Below are 23,217 nucleotides of genomic sequence, written 5' to 3' on the forward strand. Positions count from 1 at the left end.
CATTAAACACTGTTAAAAACAACTGCTTAAGGAATGATGGCATTGTTCTTTTCCCTGGTTCTCCTGTCTTTCCATCAAGAATATTTCAAGGATGTTCTGTTCTTCTTTGGTATGTGAAGTCAGGTTAGTTCTTTGTTGGAAGCAAGTCACACAGGGATTCAGCTCTGTGCAGAGGCACATGTTCATTATGTATGCTTTAGGAATCAAATCTTGGGAACTTCACTGCCTGCGAATAATGCCACAGTTCATGTTTTGAACATGCTTGTGCATTGTTTGTTTTGGTGTAAGAGCTGCAGGAGGTGAAGATCAGAGTCATTCACAATGTTATGGGGATATACTTCCGCATTGGTAGATTTTGCTGCCCAGTACCCTTCCATAGGCCATATTTGGTTTTTACTGATGTTTGTTTGAAGAAGATAATGATGACAGCACCTATATATGAAACATTCTGAGATACAGTTACATTAGTTAAAATAAGTAATGTTTATGAATATTGTAAATGCAAAGTAAATGAATATTTTCTGAACTTTATTTGAACTTATTTCATCTTTATTGACCCAATTTGTTCTAACTAATAAGATGTAAATATACAGGTTTGGAGAAAATCTTCTTGAGCACAGCTAGGACTTTCAGAGTTCCTGCTGGTCAAAATTTGGCTTTGGCTAGCCTATTATTTTATGCTAGTGTCATGGGTTTTTTTCTCCTCTGAAATATAACCACTGGTAAATTAGCTCAAGCCAGTATTCATCATTTCCTTTCACTCCCAACACCTTCCCTCACAGTGACTAGGTTAAAGTTCAGGGCATCTGTAGCAGAACAAGCAGAAAGTAAACGGATCCTTGAAGGTCTGGAAGCTGTGACAGCAGATGCTGCCAGATGGATATGGGATAAAGTACAGGAATAGGCTATCTTTCCTATGGAAAGTAGGATTTGTGTTCACGTTTAGAGTCAGGTAGTTGAACTAAGCTTTCTCCAGAAGCCCACAGGCTGTGACAGGAACTTTGTTAACTTGCTCACACATAAAAACATGCATTTGGATATCTCAGTATGGAGCTAACTTGCATCCCTATTTCTTTACACATATTTTAAACTGGATTAAAAAAAAAATAAGCCAAGCGATGCATTCAGCAACGGGACTGTAGTTAATAGAGTGATGACATATTTACTAAGTGATAAATTCAACCAATGAAGTAGGAAGATCATGGAATCGTGCAAACATAGAATGAACTCGGTTGGAAGAGATATCAAGGATCATCATGTTAAGACCCCTACGCTACAGACAGGGCTGCCTACCTCTAGATCAGATTGCCCAGGGCCCCATCCAACCTGGTCTTAAACACCTCCAGGGACAGGGCATCCACAACCTCTCTGGGCAGCCTGTTCCAGCACCTCGTAACACTGGCAGTAAAGAACTTCCCCCTGACATGTAAAGTAAATCTTCCCTCCTTTAGTTTAAAATTATTCCCTCTTACACTATCACTATCTACTCATGTAAAAAGTTGACTTTCCTCCTGTTTATAATCACCCTTTGAAAGATCATAATGAGGTCTTCTCAGAGCCTTCTCTTTAACAGGCTGAAAAAGCTCAGTTCCTTCAGCCCATCTTCGTTGGAGAGGTACTCCAGCCCTCTGATCATTTATATTTTCTCCCTTGGACCCCCTCCAAAAAGCTCCACTTCTTTTCTGCATTGAGGATCCCGGACCTGGACGTGGATGGAGCCTCATGAGGGCAGAGTAGAGGGGAATAATCACCTCCCTCATCCTGCTGGCTACCCCTCCTCTGATGCAGCCCAGGGTATGGGCTACAAGTGCTCAGCAGCTGTAGGTACAAAAACAAAGGAAAAAAAAAAAAGCTGCTGTAGAAGACCTCAGGTAGGCAGGAATCTCCAGCAAACTACACTTATCTCTATTGCCAACCTTTAAATGAGTTCTGTGAAGGGGTGGATCCTTGCTCCACTCCTTCCAGCCATTCAAGTACATTGCATTCACCTGAGCTCCATTGGTTTGGCCCAGCCTTCCTACCAGGTGCTCAATCACTGTTTCAAGCCGTGACTTTGCATTTCCACTACAATCAGAGTCTCTCTAAATGGCATCCTGTCCTTCTGCTGTATCAGTCACATTGCTCAGCTTGGTGCCATCACTGAAGTTGCTGAGATGTACTCGATCCCATTATCCGTCATTGATAGAGATGTTAAAGAGTTCCCCAGATCTCTGGGGGCCAACTTTTGACCAACCTTCACCTGAACATAAAGCCATTGACAACAACCCTCTGGCAGCAGCATTCTAACCAATTCCTTATCCACTGAACAGTCCACCCTTCAAATCTGTATCTCTCCAACTTAGAGATAAGGATGTGGTGTGGGACCATGTCAAGGGTCTTGCAGAAATCCATATAGATGACATTGGTTGCCTTCCCATTGTCCACTGATGCTGTCACTCCACCATAGAAGGTCACCAGATTGGTCAGACATGATCTTCCTTTGGTGAAGCCACACTGGCTGTCTCGGATCATCTGCTCAACAGTCATGTTCCTTACCATGTCTCCCAGGAGGATCTACTCCATGATCTTTGCAGGCACAGAGGTGAGGCTGATTGGTCTGTAGTTCCCTGGGTCCTCCTTCCGCTCTTTTATAAAAATGGGAGTGATGTTTCCCTTTTTCCAGTCCTTGGAGATTTCACCTGACAGCCACAACTTTCCAAACACAATGGAGAGCAGCTCAGCAACCACATCAGCCAGCTCCTCTGGGACCTTGGGATTGTGAATGTATTTACAGATTTGCTATGATTTTGATTGCACCATTAATGTTGAAGGGAAGTGGCAAATATTTAAATATTTGAATATTTAAATATTTGAATATTTAAATATTTGAAAATTGTGCTATTGTAATGGTTTGATTTAAAACTTCATCTCTCAAATTCTGTTGAATCTGTGTCAAACTATTGAATTTTAGCCTGATGCATCTAACAGAAATAACACTAATCTCAGCCTAAATTGCTGCCTGACAACAGCCACACTGAGATTCTCAGGGTGTTCCCCATACCTGGGTGCTGATGTAAGGAGAGGCCTCTCACATGTACTCTTTTTTGGCAGTGAAGAGCTCTGTCAGGAGTTCAACTATAATTGCTCTAAAAATTTTATTAGCTTTCTGCAAAATGTTTTACTCATCGTTTTGCTATTCTACTCACACTCTCTTATGAGGACACCTTGTTCCTGAGTGCTAGAAAAAAGAAAGGCGTGGGGTAATCCACTGACTCCAGCAAACTGCCCCAGTAGGTGCAACTTGGCATGATCTGAAGAGCTGCTGTGCTCATGTTCCTCCACCCTGAATAGAGATGTGTCTCCTTGTCTTGGCGAGACTACCAATCATCTCCTGGTGCAAAACCAGCCCTCCCACCCCAAAGAGCTGCAAAGAGTTAAAATGAGACACCAAAGCTTTCTGTAAATTGTATGAAGTGCTGTTTCCATCTCTTCTATTGTTTCCCACATCTGCAAAATGAAGGATAAAGACATGAAGAGGTGGCCTGGCTATAAAACCTTTTGTCTTCATCTTAGGTGCGCCGTGAAGAGGAGCCTACTGTGAAAATATGTCTCTAAAATTAAAATTAATTTCCCAGGAGCCTCCCTACTTATTTTCTTTCATTTGAAAAGCTCACTTAGCTTCCATTAACAGAGGCTTCAGCAATATATTCTCTTAACTGTTACAGACATTTTGTAGGCAAGCGTAAAATATGCCAAACAAAGGAGTGATGACAGGATCTCACAGCGCTCCTTGCTGCTGTATGAGACAGAGTTACCTCTTCAGCTTGCCCTGAAACCACCTGCTGACACCATGGTGCCAAGCAAGTGCATGTGTACTCTCCTGGAGTTCAGTGTCCATCAGCCAGTCAGGTGAAGCCCCTGGGCTTTGGGGTCCTAATGAATGCAATTAGAAAATGTCCACTGGTGCGAAGTTGGTTTGGCTAGCCTCAGACTTTGTATCCTTGCCCAGGAGAAGACACTGAAGCTGCTGCAGATCTCTGGAAGAAGTAGCAGTGCTGGTGTCTCACAGGCCAAAAATTGTAACATCAGCATTTTAGGTGGGCTGCTTAAAGGCAATCTGAGCACCGAAATGGTTTTCCTGTGGGTGACCGCTCACTTGTGAGAGGATGGAGAAGTGTTGAGCAGTTCTTAATGGCAAAGCAGAATCCGAAAAGTTACTGTGATCAAAATCCTCACAAGTTCATAAATTGAGGAAAAAAAATCTGAAGTAGCCACTGTTTGGTCTGATTTTTAGGTGGTGCTGTGTAGAGCCAGGAGCTGCACTCAATGACCCTTGTGGGTCCCTTCCAACTCAGGATATTCTGTAGTTCTATGCTATTTATTTTAATGGTTTGTTCTTTATTTATTTTTGGTGGATTTGGAGGGCATCTGCAGTGTTATCTATCTTGGTTATTATTAATGATGAGAGACTTTTTCCTATGGGATTTGGAGAGGACAAACCCTGCTTCACCCCACAGGCAGTGGTGTATCTGCTCCATGGGACATCAGCCACTGCTCGGTGAGAGGTGGTTCTGATGGGTGGTGCTCTGAAATGCCCACCAATTATCCCAGGAAGAAAATGGTCAGTGTGCTACATACACTTCTGCCTACCAGATATCCCACAGCATCTCACCTGCTTCACTGCCTCCCAGCTGATGACACCAGGTGGGGAGATGGGCATGCAGGGTGGCAGAGGGGCCTGAACACCACACAGAGGCCGTGTTTGAAGCCAGGACCGAGAGTGAAACAAGAAAAAGACAGAGAACAGACCAATAAACATACTGTAAGCCCACTTACGAGATTCAGATATCACAAGAGATGTTAGAGCAAACACAGCAAGAGCAAGAAAACGTGGTGATTTTGGTCTGATGGGCAGGTAGACAGGAAGTGAAGGAGAGATGGCCAAGGAGCGGGAAGGGGCAGAGCTCCTCACAGCCTCAGCTGACAGCACTTGGCTGCTGTGAGAGTCACAGGTTTGGTACATGCCTGGGGAGAGCAGAAGGGGTTTTTAAAAGACTGCTGCATATTTCAGGTCTTCCCAAGATCTTCGTTTTAGCCCCGCAGCTGGCGTAAGTTCAAGGAGCACATCCCTGTCTATCGATTTTTCTGACACCTTGAATTAATCAAAGGTTAAAGTGTGTCAAGAGAATGTTTAATTCATGTATTTAGCAAGTGCAGCTCTTTCATCTGCCCACACAACGTGCCCTGGAAATATGCTAAACTGGAGCATTAGCTCAGGCAGTGCTAAAATGAGAAACTGCTAAGTGACAAGGCTTCTGCCAAATACTGAAAGCAAATACCAACACCGTCTCTGTCTTTGTTTCATCTCTAAATTATGAATTCTGCTTGCTGCAGTAATTAAAGCACCCGCTGAGAAGTGCTTCATGGTGCTACTGTTGTACAAAGAACAACTCCTCATCCCAGGGATCTAATTTCCCCTAGACACCAGGGTGCCAGCAGCCCACTGCAGGACGAGATGCTGCCACTGCCCAGAGGCCCTGGCACCACCTCAGCCTCCTCCACCTCCATTTAATCTCTATGTGATTCTATGATTCTATGATTATAATGTGCAGCCCATACCAATGGGTCACAGCACTGGAGACAGCAGATCCCAAGGGGCACCTGAGAGCCTTCAGCCATAGCAAGCCACAGGAAAAGTCCCATCGCTTCCAAGCAGCCTCCAAGCCTGCCTGCACTGGATCCCCAAGCAGCTTTGCTGTGCCATCTGGGTGCCAAAAATAACTCTGAAGGCTTCTCCTACTGCCACCACCACTCTTTAAATCACTTCATGACAAGTGCACACCAGCAGGTTGGTTCTGCCAGACTTGTTTCACGTCTCAGGTTGTGTGAGTCTGGGCTTCCCCCACACACAGAAAGAAACATAGCAAGCAGGAAAGAGCTGTGCATCCTCTGCAATGCCCATCCAAGCAGAGAGACTTGCAGTGGGTAAAGAGAGGACACTGGGGGTATATTAAAAAAGGAAGCTGAGGCAGAAAGTACTGATAAGACAGGGGGAAATGGTTTCAGACTTACAGGTGGGAAGATTTCGATTGGATATAAAGAAGAAGTCTTTTATGATGAAGGTGGTGAGGCACTGGAACAGGTTGCCCAGAGAGGTGGTAGATGGCGCATCCCTGGAGACATCCAAGGTCAGGCTGGATGGGGCTCTGAGCAACCTGATCTAGGCTGTAGGTGTCCCTGTTAACTGCAGAGGAGATGGACTAGATGACCTTTAAGGGTCCCTTCCAATTCAAACGATCTTATGACTCTATCATAAAGTTATATCCTCTCCAGATATAATTTTAATTAGAAAGTGTATAATTAAACGATAAAAATATATGAGCATATTAGTATGCTGCTCATATCATACTTAAAAGTAAATGAGCTATATTAGTTCCTACAGCCAAAATCAGCACATCATTCACCTCTGCCTTTTCACAAACTACATTCTTCCCTCCTCTTCTCATTAGCACACAAATTAAGAGCAGCAAAAAGAAAACAAGCCTTCAGCCCTATCTCTTCCAGGCACTGTGGCATAGAGAGGGCTGCATGCACTCCCAGTAGAGCTGCTGGCCCAAGCCATCCCTCGTTTCCATAGTATTTACCAATTATCCCAAGCCACAGCACCGGGCTGTCACCAGAGGGAGCTGCAGCAAGGACAAAGAGCGGCGTTTCGCCGTAGTTTTCACTGGCGCACACAACACAATCCAAACGCCTTTTCCGAATTACATTTTTTATTAGACGAGCACAGTTTTAATACATAATTTAAAACTCCACGTGTACACAGTCTAGGATGCAACGTGTTCCCTCCCGCACCAAGCTACAGAACACCGAGGCCGCGTCGAGGCGAGCACCAGCGCTGCTTTTGCAGTGTTACAAGCAGCGGGCAGCAGGAGCTTTGCACACAGGTCTGCGCAGGATGGGATGAAGCATATGAGGACGAGGCAAAGAACAGGATGAAAGGAATGAGGTGGATCTGCCCTGGCTGAAGGAATGCCCTCAAGAAGCAGCTCTCCATTTCTCCTCCCAAATTCCTCAGGCTGAAGAGGCAACAGCCCATGCTTACATCTCCCTGCACTGCGCACACCAAGCTCTGGTGAAACCAGTGGGGAAGTTGCTTAAAATCGATGGGATTTGGCACTACCTGGTGAAGATCCCAGTCTTGTGCTCCTGTGAAAGCCGCAAGTCACTGCCTAAAGTCTCAGGCTCCCACTTTGCTATCATGGGATTCCAACAAGAGCTAGACTCCCTAAATGAAAGGCCTGACTGGGGTGGGGGAACTGGGAGGGACAACCAATAAACCCACAAAGAGCTGGCAGCATCTTTCCATTTCAGTGATAACACTTGGGCTGCTCAATGCTTCCATAAAAGAGTTATTTTAAAGCATAGAGATGGATTTAGGGGCTTTATTCCACATCCACTTCCTTGGAAGGTTTGATTCTAAACAGCCAAAGCACGTGTCTCTTGACTGAGGCCACAAAATCAACATACTGATTTATTAAAAAAATAGTGATAATAGAAACTACCCCTTTGTGAGTTCAAAGATGAGCACATCTGAGAAGAACCTACAGTAACAGTCCCCTCTCTGGCAAGGCACTATCCAGCAGTGTGTGGCACAAGCAAAAACATCTCTATAAAGCCACTGATACAGTGAATGTGTACATGCACATAGGCCCACACAACAACTTCAGCTAGGTATAAAATATTTAAAGTTTAGCTCACACTACTCTCTCCTTTAAAAAGTGGGGTAATTACAAATATTAGCTAAAAATTGGGATCACCTTTATATGCAAAATATTTTAAACAAAATTAGGAATTTTCTATTTCTTTCAATAAATGGCTCATTTCCACAGAACTTTTCCATTATCCAATAGTTACATCTCATTATTACAAAACTGGTTTAAAAAATTCCAGATCATCTTGTGTAACAAACTAGAACTCTACTTGCTTTAATTACAAAAATAAGGCTGTTGCATAACAGACAAAATTCACATTCAAGCAACATATATACTTTCTAGCTTTTAGCTAGCTGCTTGTAATTCAAAAGCAAACATTCTAAGGGACTTACACCGCCAATCCATGCAAACAAGCAGGACATCTTTGGAGCTAGTGCTGTCCTCCAGACAACCGATTATACCCACAGGAATGCTCTGAAATAAGCTACTTTCACCTTTTGGCTGCAACAGAACTGCTCTCCATTGAGCTGGAGATTTCTATTCTACAATTACCAAAATTCAAGAAGAATTCTCTAAAGTTAATTTCATCCCTGGAGAATTCAGTGAGATTTTGCCTTTTGCAACAGACAGCCAGGGATTTACCCTGGGATTATTCAAATGGATTTACTCACTTGTGTGAATTTTTCAAAAGTGGGACTTCAGGCAGTTTTCTAAGTTTACAATATATCAAGTACATGATAAATCCAGGATGGCTTCTCTGTAATTAACAGTATAATTATCTCAATTTATATCTGTATTCTTTTTCTAAGTTTAAGATTCTTTAACTTAAAAAAAAAAAATTACATAGAACTTGTTAATGTACAGCTCTATCTTGTGTCACCTTCCCTTCTTATAGTAAAGGTCAAGTCTCATGACAATATGGGATTGGTGACAAGAGTGAAATAATAACTTACGACATACAACATAAATCCTAAAAATGCATATACATATACTTGTATACACACACACATACATATGAATGCTATCAACCTCCATTAAGGGGTCCTCTAGAGAAGGTCCTCTAGAAGAAGACCAAGACTTTGTCTAGTAAATACCACCATGGACATGAAATCCATGTGTGCTCTTGCTCCATCTAGCCCCCCTAGCTGAGCTGAGGAAGTACCCAAGGGTCCAAAGAGGGACCAAAGAGGGTCCAAAGATTTATGGATGGATATCATTTTAAAGCTTAACATCTCCTTTTATAAACTTTCTTTCCTTTGTACTAAAGGGAAAAGTCACACAGATGTAAGCAGCTTGTAGCTGAGACAACACCAACAGGAAGGTAGCCTGTTCTTTACTCCAGAAACTGGTAGTCATTAAAATTGTTCAAATCATACCTCTATAGTCTTGAGTAGGCTCTTGTCCAAAATCTGAGAGGCTAACATTCTATCGTTCAGCATCTTTGGCAGGGACTTGGAGAAATATCTAGTGTGTACCCTCAGTAAAACTGCGAACAACATAGAGCTTGAGAACTTGAGTGGCTGATAGCAGCTGGCAGAGCTTCAGGCCAGGGGGATCTCAATAGCCATGAAGACTGGGCTAAAAGAAACCTCCTGAATTTTGAAAAGGATAAAAGCAAAGTTCTGTTCTCAAGGTAGTGACCGCGGGATTTGGTGAAAGTCAGGTTGGGCATAAGCCAGCAATGCACTACTTGGTACTGATGAGTGCTACTTCTGAAACATTTCATCCATCTTTTCTCCAGTTGAAGAAACTGGAGAGAGTAGCCCTCCACCAAACCAAAGCAGCCAGGGACCTGAAACACAGAGTCTATGAAGAGAGTTTAACAAAGCTGCGTTCGTTTAGTCTAGCAAGAAGACTAAGAGGTGATCTAATGGTATCCTACTACTATCTTGGATCACAAAAAGGTGGTGCCAAACTCTTCCTGTGAGAACTGGAAAAGAAAGCAAAGGAATAGCCGCAAGTTGCTACCTGGGAGAACAGGCTGGATGCTAGGAGATTACTGCAGCATCAGCACTGGTTAAATAGACAGTTATGCAATCTCCATCTCTGGATGTTTTTAACACTGCTAAACAAACCCACATCTGACCTGAGCTAGTGTTGGTGTGAGTCCTGGTTTACAGAAAGCTGGACCAGATGATTGCTAGTTGTCCATTCCAACTAACTCATATAGGACGGCATGGTTATTGACTTTAATAGAACATGAGATCTGTTACACAGACAGGGTTCATTTCTGACACCTTTTAGAAGAAGTTGGGCCTCAGAGATTCCATGATTGCAAAAAAGCTTTCCCACATGATTGGTTGTCCTTCATTTATGCAAAGATGTGAGAACGTGTATTTGAGTAGCACTATCCAGTCATTATGAAGTCACTTAAGAATCAGACAGTTTACAGCATAGCTCTTATTTTAACAGCCAGACTTGATTCAAAACACAGAATGCAATTTGATTTCTTTCCAGAACATGTTTTGTAATGGTTATTGGCAAGTCATGGGCCTTGCATCTGCTGTGTTTGTCATTACAGTTCTACTGAAGCAATCTCCACCTGGCTCCTGCTTCTCAGTTGAGCTGACTGCCATGGCCTCGTCCAGCAAAGTACATGCTCAGCTTTCTCACTGTCTTTGAGGCACCTCCACAATTCTATGCATGGGAACATAAGTTGGTATGCTGATGGGCAGTGGCAGAGTGTTTACCATTATAGGGGACTGAATGCTCTCTCCAAAAGTATCTCTTTGATTCTTATGTGGCTAATGGTGGAGATGTATTTGATACAGGTCAACTCAAAGCTTTGGCAAAATTTCATTTTTAGACAGTCCAACTATAGATCTCCAATTTTGGGTGTTTAATCTTTCTCAGAAAAGAGATAATGATGTAATATTTAGCTAAGAAGGACCTCTTCTTTTGAACTAACCAGTACAGTTTCACCACATGATTTCACATGCATTTCACACTCATTTGGAAAAGGAACCATGTCAAAATATTTTGCTTTGGCACCCCGTTCATGATAACAATTGTTTTTAAGGAGCCGGTATCATGAGGCAAATCAAGTTTTCATGACAAAGGTTAGCAACTCATGTTTCTTACAATAAAAATGATCTAGCATAAACATAATAATAAATAAATGTAGAATAAAAATACAGCAGTTATTGGCTTGAACTGAGATCTTAAGATATTAAGATCAACAGTTTTTCGTTTCTGGATAGTAGTTAGCACAAACGTTCTAATAACCACCAGTATTTTAACTCTGCTGATGAGGTAATTTCAGAAACAGTAGTTAGTAGAATTAAAAACATAAGGAACCTGTCTGTATGAATTTACTCATGAATGACAGAAGCCCTGCACTTCCACTTCTTATCTTTAAACCTATGTGTCTATTAGAATATCAGTGCTAGTTGCAAAAGCAATCCAAAGATAGAAGTGCTACCATCAATGAGTATTTTTAAAAAGGAAGATGCGTAGCCCAGCCTTAATCCTATTTCATATACATCTTATTAACTCCACACTGGTGGGAGAGCACCATCTTATAGCAAGCAGACTACTACTAAGGATACATGTTTGCTCTATCACAGTGATCCATAAGTGAAGCTGTCATGTGCTAAAGAACAGGGTCATTCATCCAGAAGATGCAGTTGTTGATACTTCAGAGAGGTTTTCTAGGGTTATGACTCCTATTTAAAAGAAGAGAGAGGGGGAAAAAAAGATTATTAATGCTATGAATACATACTCGTTTTCTGTGTCTGTAACTCTCTCAATAGGATGTTCCTACCCCCTGGTCCACAAAACAGCTAAGGACGCATCCCTCTGAAACAATACTGGACTGATACAGTGTTCTAGCCAAGCTTGTAATGACAATCCTCCAGGTTTATAGCAGGCTCTTTCCCAGGAATATAACTGCATACAAGCTGCTATTTCCAATTGCAATAGAACATCTTTTTCCTAGGACTAACTCTTCAAGCGCCAAAGCAAGGCATGCTGCCAAAATAACCTGCTTTTGTGGTTCCCTGATGAAGTTCCCTCCTACTCCTCTCCTCCAGGCAATCCAGAAATAAACTCCTGACAGAAGTGTGACTCTGTATATACCAAAGAGCTACCATCCAGGCCTGAAGCAGCACTACTACCAACCACAGCTATATTACAGCAGCAAAGGGAAGGAAATCCTCTCCTATGTTTCTAATCTAATGCCCAAAGGTGCTCTATACAGCCATTTGAAGGTATTACTCAGGCTTCCAGGTGGCAATAATATCTCATATATTATACTGTCCTCAACAGAAATATGTTCACTGGATTTGTACTCTGTTCTGCAAATCTGTATTCTTTAAATTTTAATTATGATCCAAAAAGTATCTGCAACTCCTGGCTGCTCCATCTAGTCAGCATTTAAAAAAATAATAATGCATAATCAGTAAGTGCTGTCTCTGTTGGCCATATAGCCAGGCTGGCCCAGCACAATGACATTTTGGTGACATAAGCTCCAGACATTCCAGTGATCAAGACTATCTCTGTCCAATTAAAAAAGCCAGTTGCTATCAATTTACATTGATAATGTGACACAAAAATATACTTCTCAAACTTCATTATGTGAGGACTCAAATTACCTCATATGTGTATGCTTATTTTTTATTCTAAATGCTTTACTTCTCTTTGTGACTATTTCAATTACCTCATTAACATGAATAGCTACCATGGTAGCTGTGCATCTAGATGCAAAGTTCATTCAGTTTAAGGAAAGTTCAGTCTCAATATTTCAAGAATTCCATGAAAAGTCTGCCATATTACACTGACCTTCGGTGCCAAATTAGGTTTCAGTCCAAGAAAGGAGAAGACAGTGTTGCTCTCCTTCGATTCAAAAAAGCCATCATAATCCTAGAAGTTAAAAAAAAAAAAAAAAAAGATGAGTCAACATCTGTATTCATGTTTTCCTGCTTGATCTTCCCACCCTATGTATCAGAGTAAAGGATGATATGTAATAAAGCTCAGGAAAATACTGATACTTACCCATTTTCTCCCATGCAAACTGATTCTGAAAGGTAATGACACCAACTCCAAAGGAAATGAAAAAATGTATACATTCTCTAATTGAAACACCTTTCACTACTTTATTTGGTAGAGAAATATAAACACGGATTTGCATGAACAGGAAATCCATTGCGGATTTATTTTAAAGTACTTAGGTGCCTAACAATTCAAACAAGATTCTGATGAGGTTTCCAACATGCATTTCAGCAAACAAAATACTAACATGGAAACCTCCAGCCGACCCCTTCACTTCTTCTGTGGTCAAAGAGACTTCAGTACAACTCTCATCCTTTGAAGTCAGCAATCCTATCTCAGATTTGGACATATCACATGGTTATAAATGAAATGCTACCATAAAGAATTTTGTTTTATAGAAAGGTTAAAAAAGAAAAAAAAAAAAAAAAAAAAAAAAGTTTCATTGTCATAACTATGTTCCTTTTAGGTTTGAGCTGCTTAAAATCAGTTTCTGTTCTCAAAGTGTTACTACTGCTTTCACTGTTACTGCATAGGACAAGTGCTACTCTTCTATCATCAGACAAGCTGATAGACTTCAGTTTTTAAGGGAAATAGTTAAGAACAGAGCACAGGTTAGTGAACTGGCAAATAGCAAGAAGCCAAGAAGTTTCAGGTTTTCTTAGCAGTTTAGTAAAGATTTCCTCTATGGCCACTGACCAACAATAAAAGCACCCAGTTCAGACTCCTCCTCCTCCACATGGCTATAAAGTGGAATATTAATTCCTATTTAACTACTTCTGACACATAAAATACTATGTATGTGTCAGGAAATTTCAGCTATGTGCTCATCATTACGTAGCAATTATTTCTAAATATCTAAAATCAGTAGTTACACTTAAATGTATTCAGTAAGAGAAGTCCCTTTAAATATTGACTGCGCACATGTACATGTTCAGTACAGAATAGTAACACATAGTCTTTGGACCTCCACGTACTTGCCATCTGCATGGAGTGGATTGCAATGCTCCTGACCTCAAAATTTAGCACTCCTTTTGCTCCTATCCTCTGATCTTGTTAGTTTTTTGAGACTGATTTCTCACTGTAACAGTTACAGGTGCTGCTATCGCTGAAATTCAACCTCAATTTTTGCCCAGGAATATCTGCTTTGCCCACTTGTTTCCTTCCACTTCTGCCTTCTCCTGAACCTGTAAACTCGCAAGCTACCCACAGTCACAGGGGACCATGTAAGTTAAGCAAAAGAAGCTCTAGTTGAAAAGGAGAAATTCTTTGACCTGGCTGTCATTGGAAGGCCATAATGGTGTGTAAGATTAAGAACCTTCAATCTTCCAACCAAAATTTACCAAAGCCTACCCTACCATCACTCATGTTTACACTTTGCCTTCTCAGCTTCTAAGTAGGAAGCAAAAAAAAATGTTTCTCCAAGTGTGATACATAATTTCCAATAAATGCCACCTACTCACTTGGCCCTATGAGAAATGCCAAGTTTATTTGCTTTCACTGCCAGGGGATTTAAATGCCTGAAGGAATAAAGCCACACCGGAGCATAGGAAATTACAGTCTCCTGCCCTGATCAGCATCATGGACTGGAAAAGAGACCTTGCAGACAGATGCTGCTTATCATTATGAGCACAGAACTATTACCATTACGTTTTAAAATGCTAACATATGGAGATATTTGAGACAGTTATAAGTCCCTTCTTTGTTACTTTTAGGGACAGCCTGTTCTACCTAACGTTGACATTAAACATACAATTAAATAGAGGAAATAGACACATTTCCATTAATGAAAAATCCTTGAGGGTGATGAGCTGATGGTAGCTTCTGATTTAACATATATCTAAAATTAATAGGCACAAAGTAAATCCAGATAAAGTTGAAAGATCTCACAGCTAGGCCATGGTATGAGCTGAAACATTACTGGAAGCAAACCCAACAATGCCACGGATGAAAAGAGAGCAATGTAATCATTAAATACCTAGATGAATAATAAGCAATACTGCAGCACTGCCAAAAGATGATCAATTAAGCCCTTGACCTCTAAGAATAAAACCAGAAAATTGCACAGATGCTGCTAAATCTGAAAAGGATCCAGCCTGGCTCTGCTAAAGCAGATGAAAAGCCACGAGGAGCATGAGTTGTATAAGCAAGCACATGTGAAGACAGTATGATCTGAGAACTACTCTTTATTTTCACCCTGGGTTTATCCTTACATATGTCACACTGTCTCTGGAACCAAAGGTAGGGAAGCAGTGGGTGAGTACAACCCACAGTGAGAAAAATAAGGGCACCCTTTTGGCATTCGGGCAGGTTTAAATTGGCTTAGGCAACTCTTTATAAACCTGAAGACTGTAACCAACTAACTTGCAGGCAGGCTGCTACTGCAAGCATTTCTGCAGCTGCATGTCTCAAGGCAAACATCATTTTCACAGCCCACCAGGAGTTTTTTTTTCCTTTCAAGAGCACAAACAGTTTTCATGAGCTCCCAGTGACCTGTTTGTCTCAGCAGTGTCCAAGAGATGCAAGTTGAGTCCTCATCTTGCATCATCATTTTCAAGTCCTGTTCTTTTTCCTAATCTTGATGTCTCAATCAGCTTTAAATCCATCACTCAAGACCATGTTCTTTTCACGTTTTCATAAGAAATGAGAAACAAAAACAGGGTGTGGAAATAGTCACAGCCAGAAAATAGCATCATAAGGATTAGAGCTGCATTCCTTGCTCTGACAGTGACTTTGTGACTGGCTCATGCACCAGTATCTATGAATATTAACCAATCCAGAAACCAATCATCAAAAGCTTTCTGCAAGTGCTAATTATCAATTTTTACTTCTAGAAGAACCCCTGAGTTTATCCCACATTTTTTCTGACTATCAGATGTGAACTCACTCTCTAAAAAGACCCTGAAGGTTAACTAATGAGCTGAACTAATAGTATGATTATAAAAGCACAGAACCCAATGAATTCATTCATTTTAAAATGAACAGAACACTGAACAATCAAAAGGTGATCAGCTAGAAGAAATTTCTCCCGTGTTTCGAAATATCTGCATTACAAAGCTCACTATAATGCTATTGACGCTTTCATGCTTTACTGCGGGTTAGGAAGAAAAAGCACCACACTTTCAAATAAAGCAGCAGTAAAATTTCAAACAGGAGTTTTCTTATTAATGTCTGCAATGAAAATATATGACCTCAAAATACTTTGAAAAAACGTTATAAAAATGCATAATAGCTCTATAAAATTTGACAGAAATCACTTCAGTAAGGCAGTTTTTTAAGAGATTTTTGAGAAACATGATCTCAAGTACTATAGTCACAAGGACTCATCAGTTTTGCTTTACTCCTGTGTGGCAAGAGTTCAAAGTGAGCATCTCTGGCTTTCCCGGTAATACACGAAAGATAACATGTTCTAAATACATCCCATCATTCACCTGACCTGTATAAAGAGAAGGTCTGAATATTTGAGCCAAATAGAAAGACAGTGAGGAAGGAAAATGGTGCTAAGGTCAGACAGGAGCCCAACACATTTGCAATCTAAGGGGTTCCCCTTTAAAAAACTCCATGGGACTCCTACGGATGAAGTAACCCACTATCCACTATTTTTGGCAAGGCAATGGCTCCCTGGTCTGAACTGGGCTTCACTACCAGTACCATGTTCTTGCTGACAAGTCCACAGGCACAGTGGCTTTGCTGGGGTCAGCAGAGTAGTGCTGTCTTGACCCTGGTACTCCCATGCCCTAGAGGCACTCAGAAATCAGCTGATAAACTAAAAAATGCACAAATGTGGCAAACTGACACACACAGCCCCAGTGCAAAAGGCAGCTATGTGTACAGACAGAAATGTGACTGTATTACTTATTATGATCCTCGTGCTTCCCAGAGCTGCTGATTACACTTTATTAACATATAAAATCATGGCAAATTTAGTAGCTAATAAAATTAAGGGGACAGTGGACATGAATAATCAATGACAGAGATGCTCAATCCCTCTGGAAAAGTTGAAAAGACACAAAAATATGAGTGATAAATCATGAAGATGAGGGTATGAAAGGTAACAGAGAATAAGGAGTGCTAGACAGGATAAAAAATATATCTCTGGATTGTTTGAGGGGATAGAAAAGCAATGGGACAACAATTGGGTTTGGTAAAAGGATATTTCAAGGCAGAAAATGCTTCTTAACAGGATACCAGCCACATGACTGCTTCAGACTTGGCTTCTCATCTGTAAAGGCAGCAGCAGCTTGATCACCAAGTAGTCTGACCAGGATACAGCCCCTCTGTTTTACCACCAGGGCAGTAAAGATGCAGGAAGAGCTATTGGAGAACAGATCAGCTGACATAATAAGCTCTCGCTTTCTTGAAAATAAACAAAGCTAACAACACTTAAGTTTCAACTGCTCACCTTCAAAGCAACACAAGACCTTGCTGGCCTTTCATGACAGTAGCATACAGCTCATCTTTGCTTTCCCTGCTCCTGCTGTGTGACTCCAACCAGGACAGAGACAGTCTGTGGCTGAAAAGGTCTTCAGAAGAAAGTTGCCCCAGGTGGTAATTAACATTCACTGCCCAAATGTTACCATGAAGCAAGAGCTGCTTATTCTTTGACCTGGTGGACAAGCATTCTGGTAATTGGGATTTGATGCCTTATTACAACACAAATGCCTTACAGTTTCCTGGCATTTATGTGGGTTTTATGCCAGCTTATCCTAGTAGGAAAGCTGCTGGCCCTTGGGAATTCTCTGCTTTTTAGAAGTTCCACTTCCAGGATAGCTCTTCTTCTCTCAGCAGCAAACACCAAGTAGTTCACAAAGTTCAACCTGGCTACAGAAGCAGCTGCATCTTGACTATAATGCAGACTCCTTGTGTGTGCTGTATTCCTATTGCTATGACACCAGATCATTTCAATGATGTGATTACAGACACTGCCATAAATAATGTGGCTGACCATTTGTTAAGCAGATAAACTGAGACTTGTTTAAATAACACTACAATTGCTGCTAGAAAATATTTGCTGCACATCGAAGTAAAAATTGATGATGCTGTAGATCAGCGTAAATAATTGTCCTTCAAGGATAATAACAAAAGAGTGATGGCATTGGGCCAAAGTAAAACATTAGCACAAAGCAAATTTCATCTACCAGTCAGCAATTATACAGATACTGTCTATACGTTAATGCAACTGAAAATAGAGAACATTTTTACCGACTGCAGTTTCAAAGACAGTGAATAAATTTCTTTCCAGTAAGTTTCTTTAAAAGAGCAAGTTGTTTTTTTTCACATTTGCTTTTAATTTGCAAGAAGAAAAAGAAGGAACTTGTTAAACATTTCAGACAGATTCTTATTGTTTATCAGGTGTTCACCACACAAAGAAGTAGAAAAACAAGCAGTTTGCCCAAGTGTAGCCTGCATTGCTTTTTGATGCAGATTTTTAAAAATGTAATCATTAATTGGACAGCATATAAAGAGACCTCTATTGCCATGCTTTTTTAACTTCTCTTTAGCAATCTTTTTTTTTAATATATGATCATGACCTTTCTATTCTTATGAAAGAGGCAAGGTACTCTTACAAGAAATAATGGGCAATTCATAATTTAAACACACTGAATGAACACTCTGCTACTGACCAAGTGAATACTGTGGGCCATTGAGAACATGCTGTTAGCATCCTTCCTAAAAAGGGCAGCTCAGTTCTCTGGGACAGATGACATTCATTCGCTGATCTGATTAGGATTACAATGGAAAGCCTTACTCAGCACAGCTCTCCTTGGAGAATGAACATATGTGCATGTGTATTCACAGTATTATATAAACACACAAAACTAAGAAAATCTTTCCTGCACAACATGGGCAGTCTAAACATTAGTTTTCCATTAGCTAACTTCCTGATAAGATCTCTGGACAGGATTTTTAAAGAGCTTATATAACTGACTCTACAAAGCAATTTGTTAGTCCTCTCCTGTGGGCTAAATACTTACTTTGGTAATCTCTCCAGTTGTAGGCTTCCAAAAACAAAGGCTTTTATAAAAAGGAGGCCCATGTCGGCTACAGCTCTATTATTTGGACAGTTACATGCTAAAATCAGGCTGTTGCTATGTTTGCCATTCATTCAACAACCACAAAAGGATACACAGTCATCACATACCTAGGAACTAACTTCCCTCACCTCTGCATAGGGAGTCCAAGTACAGAAAGGCTTCTCAAAATTAAGATATCAGAATGCTCACTTGGGCAGGAAATATTCGAGTGTCCATCCAAAAAATATGGATGACAACAGGTATGCCACTTTTGTGCACCTTCTAGCTATTTTTTTCCAGCAACTTTACAGATAATCTTGAGTGAGATCACACAGCACGTGCAGGAAGCAGTGATCAGACCTGACAAGCACAGGTTCATGAAAGGCAAGTCCTGCTGACCAGGCTCATCTCCTCCTATGATCAAGTGATCCAACTGGTGGATGAGGGAAAGGTTGTTAACGTAGTCTACCTAGACTTCAACCAAGCTTTTAACTCTGTCACTCATGTTATTCTCCTGGAGACACTGGCTGCTTGTGGCCTGTGGACAAGTAGACTCTTTGCAGGAGACTCACTAGCTGGAGTGCTGGGCCCAGAGACTGGTGATGAATGGAGTTAAATGCAGCTGGCAACCAGTCACAAGTGGTGCGCTTTGACCACAACTATTTCAGGCAACACTACGGGCTTGGGGTAGAATGGCTGAAAGATTGTGAAGAGATTAAGGAGCTGGGGGTGTTGGTCTACACTTGGCTGAACATGATCCAGCTGTGTACCATGGTTTAGTAGGCAGTATTGGTGGAAGGTGGACAGTCAGACTAAATGATCTTAGAGGTCTTTTCCAACCTTAATCATTTTATGATTTATCATGTTGTTAAGCTGTTTGGACAATTTGAATATTATCCAATCTGACAATGACAGGAGTTTGAAAGAAGGGAGGGGCTGAAACACCAGGGAGTGAACTGTGGTAGTCACCCTCTCAAAGAAACCACGGCTAAAAGATAAATTAACCATCCTACACAGAAACTCTGCATGCACATATTTCAAGTTGATCATGTTTCAAGGCACCTATAACTTTACAATGGACATGCCAACTACATTAGTTGATTTTCCTCTTAGAACATTTTACTTGTATTGAGATCAGGTGACATCTCAGAGCAATGAAAGAAAAATAAAGGATTCCCCTCTTCCATTTATTTCTTTTGAGAATGAGACTGTCAGAAACATCTTTCAGCCTTTTCTTTGTTTTCTTTGGTCTTTGGAAGAACAGAAATGGCAAAGTATTAAAGAAAGAAGAAAGCCACACAAATTGTAATGGTATTGCAGTTAATTAACGTAATGTTTGCTTATAAATGAACTACAACTGTTGCACCTTCAAAGTGTTTTTAGAATTTAATTATATTAGCATGATTACAAGTGGTACAATGGTGTAGCGAGTTACTTGTTTCATTCTTCTTGTTCCCTGACCACTGCTATGGCCTTCTGTAGGTATTGCTCCAGTATACTGCTACATCCATATCCTTCACTATACTATGTACTCTCAATGTTTTACTGCCACTTAATGAGTCTTTTCATCCTTAGCATATTTTAGAAGCCCGGGTCTTTTACAAAAGTCAGTAGTCAAAGTTGTCTTGACCCAATCAAAAATAAACTCTTTTTCTCCAAAAAAGTATGGCACAATATGAAACTTTCGTTTCATGAAAAGGAGAGCTAAGATCACAAACGAAACTGCTAGTGACCTATGTCTTCAGAACATCAATGTAATTTAAAAAAAAATTTTTAAAGCAGTATTTTTTGCTATATTACGGTAACAGTTCTAGTTTTATACTGGTCATCTTTAATTCCTCCAAAATACATAAACACTCTATATTACTCTACTTAGGAAATAGTATCTGAAAATAGACTGAGATATCTCCAAAACATATCCAGTCTTTACAGCTATTACCTTTAAAGGGTGGGATAGTTTACTGGAACATACTTGCCACTTTACCTTGAAACAGCTAATGTTTAGAAAGCAGAAAATTCAGGCTAAAACTGAAGTGCTCAGCAGAAATTTACTCTCTCTCCACTACAATAAAGAAAATTTCAGAAGCATTTCATTAATCTAAACAGACATTATACAATACCTGAGCAGTTCACTCTAACTTTTATCTAGCGAGATTATCACTCTTCTGAAGGCTAAACTGGACCACCAAGTTGTTGAGTAGAACAAGATCCATGCAAGGGTGCAAGGACCTGTGTGTAGCCTTGCTGGATACCACATTAGCCACACAGCTGCCCTGTCTCCTGAACTGAAGACCCTGGAGCAGTCATGCTGGAAGGGCATTATGTCACTTTGCTCCAGGATCCAAACAAACAGCTTTCAAGCTCTGCATGACAAACTCCACCAAGGCAGGCCATATCAGAAACTCTGGAATGATCTCTAGCCAGATTTCTTAAATTCTCTCTTTTTCTCCTTATTAGAGAGTAGTAACCAGTTTGTCATTTTACACACATAAAAAAAAGTATCTTAAAAAAAAAAAAGACAGAAATTTAACAGTACAGAGAAATCACTGCAACAGTATTTGACTGCGCACTGAACACTTTCTTGAGAACACTGTCCCCTTTCAGCAGCCTATTTTATTTCTTTGTCTGTAGGCCTTCACTGTTTTGATGGAGTTGATAGTCACATATTGCATTTCAGGGAAGGACAATAAATATCAAATATCTCTGTCTCTACTGCTGTGCTCACTAGACAGTAGTGCTTACCCTAACGCACTAAACATCTGGACAGCTTCCAAGAGGGAAAAAAAAAAAAGAAAAAAAGAAAGAGAAAGAAGAGTCAGTCTGCTGTGTAAATATTTTCCGTACAACTCCCACCTGGAAACAGATTTCCTTTTAATTTTGGTTATCCTAAATTTCAGACAATTTCACATCAGTGGCAGATTTTCTGATTAGAAAACTATCACTGTTTCAAAGCACTAACTTGAACCTTTTTAAGGTTAAAATCAGAGTGCAGCTTCACTGGGAAAGGGGTGATTTCTAATCTCCGGAACAGATCCAGGATTTACTTCCAGGCTAGCAAGACTGCAAATTCAATTGTGGAAATACAAGAGAACAGAAGAGGGAGGTGTGAGACATAGAACTAAATTCAGACACCACTTTTTCAGTATTTCTTGCTTGCAACATTAAGAACTCTCCATGCCCAGTGTTCTGGTTACTGCTGATCCTGGTTGGATTTGTGTAGCTGTAGCTCCTCGCCAATCAGGTGAAGAAGCTTAAGCCATGCTCAGGGTCTACATACTTCACTCCAGAAGCCAAATGCCCAAAATTAAGGCATTTTAGTTTTTGACATCATATTATAGTCCCCCTGTGAATTTGCCCCAAATGTACCAGTCTGCAATGACCTCTCCATTTGTCTGGACTTTCTGTGTTTGTACAAGAAAGATAACACTAAGCAGGGTAATTATTTATCCATTCATTTTTTAAATAGTGTTTTTAATCTGCAGGATACTGAATTGTTAGTGCCACAGTCTATGCTATCAGCAGTTCTTTACATAAGAATCTAAATAACTCATGAGCAAATTTACTGATCTGGCTGTTAGAGAAATATACAATGAAAGGTAGAGCATTGAATTTTTCTTTAACTTTGAAAGCAAGTAATTGAGTTAGGAAAACTTAGAAAATGAACTACAGTCTTTAATTTCTCATTTTCTTTGGGTCTGGCCTCGATAATGCACCAATGTTCTGGCTGTTGTCTAGCAGTGCTTGCACAGCATTAAAGTCTTTGTTTCTAACTCTGCTCTCCACTGCCTCCTGCAGTGAAATTGGGAAGGGACACAGCTGAGACAACTCCCCGAGCTAGCTGTTGGGTATACCGTACCATACAAATACATGGTCAGCAATGAACACCAGGGAGAGTTTTCTTCTAAGGTAGCCGCTGTTCAGAGACTTGCTGGAGATTGGTCTGATTTGGGGATGTGGTGAGTGACTGTGTTTGCATTATTTGGTGTTTTTTCACCTTTCCTTCACTTACTAAACTGTCTCCCTACAGTTCTTCTCACTTTTGCTCTTCCTATTCTCTCCCCAATCTGCTTGGAGTGTGAGATGAGCAAGCAGGTGTGCTGTTGCTTGGTATTGACAGAGGTCAATCCATAGCAGTCTGCTTTGGCACCTGAACAGGGTCTCAAGATGTGTTCAAGACAGCAATAGATTTGATAATAGTGTGCTAGAACAAACTTTTTACCTAGCTGTTACTTGGTAGGCTCTTACTTGCTGCTGGTCACAGTGCTGACTTGTCTGTTCTCAGACAAGTTTCTTGTTTTGTTCTCTCACTAGGTCCACTACTTTTTTCCTTTTCTTTCTCTACATCAAACATGAAGGGCTGTTAATGGCTGCTTTCAGCTTTTGCAGTGTTATCACTTAATTTTGCTTTGCCTGGGAGAGTTATGATAAAAGCATTGGCCTCTAGCCTAATCTAGTATGTGGCCCCTGCACTGCTGCCATCCCAGTACTCTGGGAACCGTCTTGTGGAAACATCTGGCAGATAG

General features: G+C 40.7%; 1 protein-coding gene across 1 annotated transcript in view; it reads right to left on the bottom strand.

Moving 5' to 3' along the window:
- Nucleotides 1–6,697: 6,697 nt before the first annotated feature.
- SH3BGRL2 (SH3 domain binding glutamate rich protein like 2) overlaps nucleotides 6,698–23,217 on the bottom strand; it is a 40,564-nt gene continuing 24,044 nt past the window's right edge. Inside the window, exons 3-4 of the mRNA XM_031610820.2 lie at nucleotides 12,474–12,554; nucleotides 6,698–11,359 (exon numbers count right to left, since the gene is read on the bottom strand). Coding sequence (XP_031466680.2) covers nucleotides 11,351–11,359; nucleotides 12,474–12,554 — 90 coding nt within the window. The 3' untranslated portion in view covers nucleotides 6,698–11,350. The remainder of the gene's footprint in view (nucleotides 11,360–12,473; nucleotides 12,555–23,217) is intronic.

The sequence above is a fragment of the Phasianus colchicus genome, chromosome 2, assembly GCF_987193195.1.
Source record: "Phasianus colchicus chromosome 2, bPhaCol1.hap1.1, whole genome shotgun sequence".
NCBI classification, from domain to species: Eukaryota; Metazoa; Chordata; class Aves; order Galliformes; family Phasianidae; genus Phasianus; species Phasianus colchicus.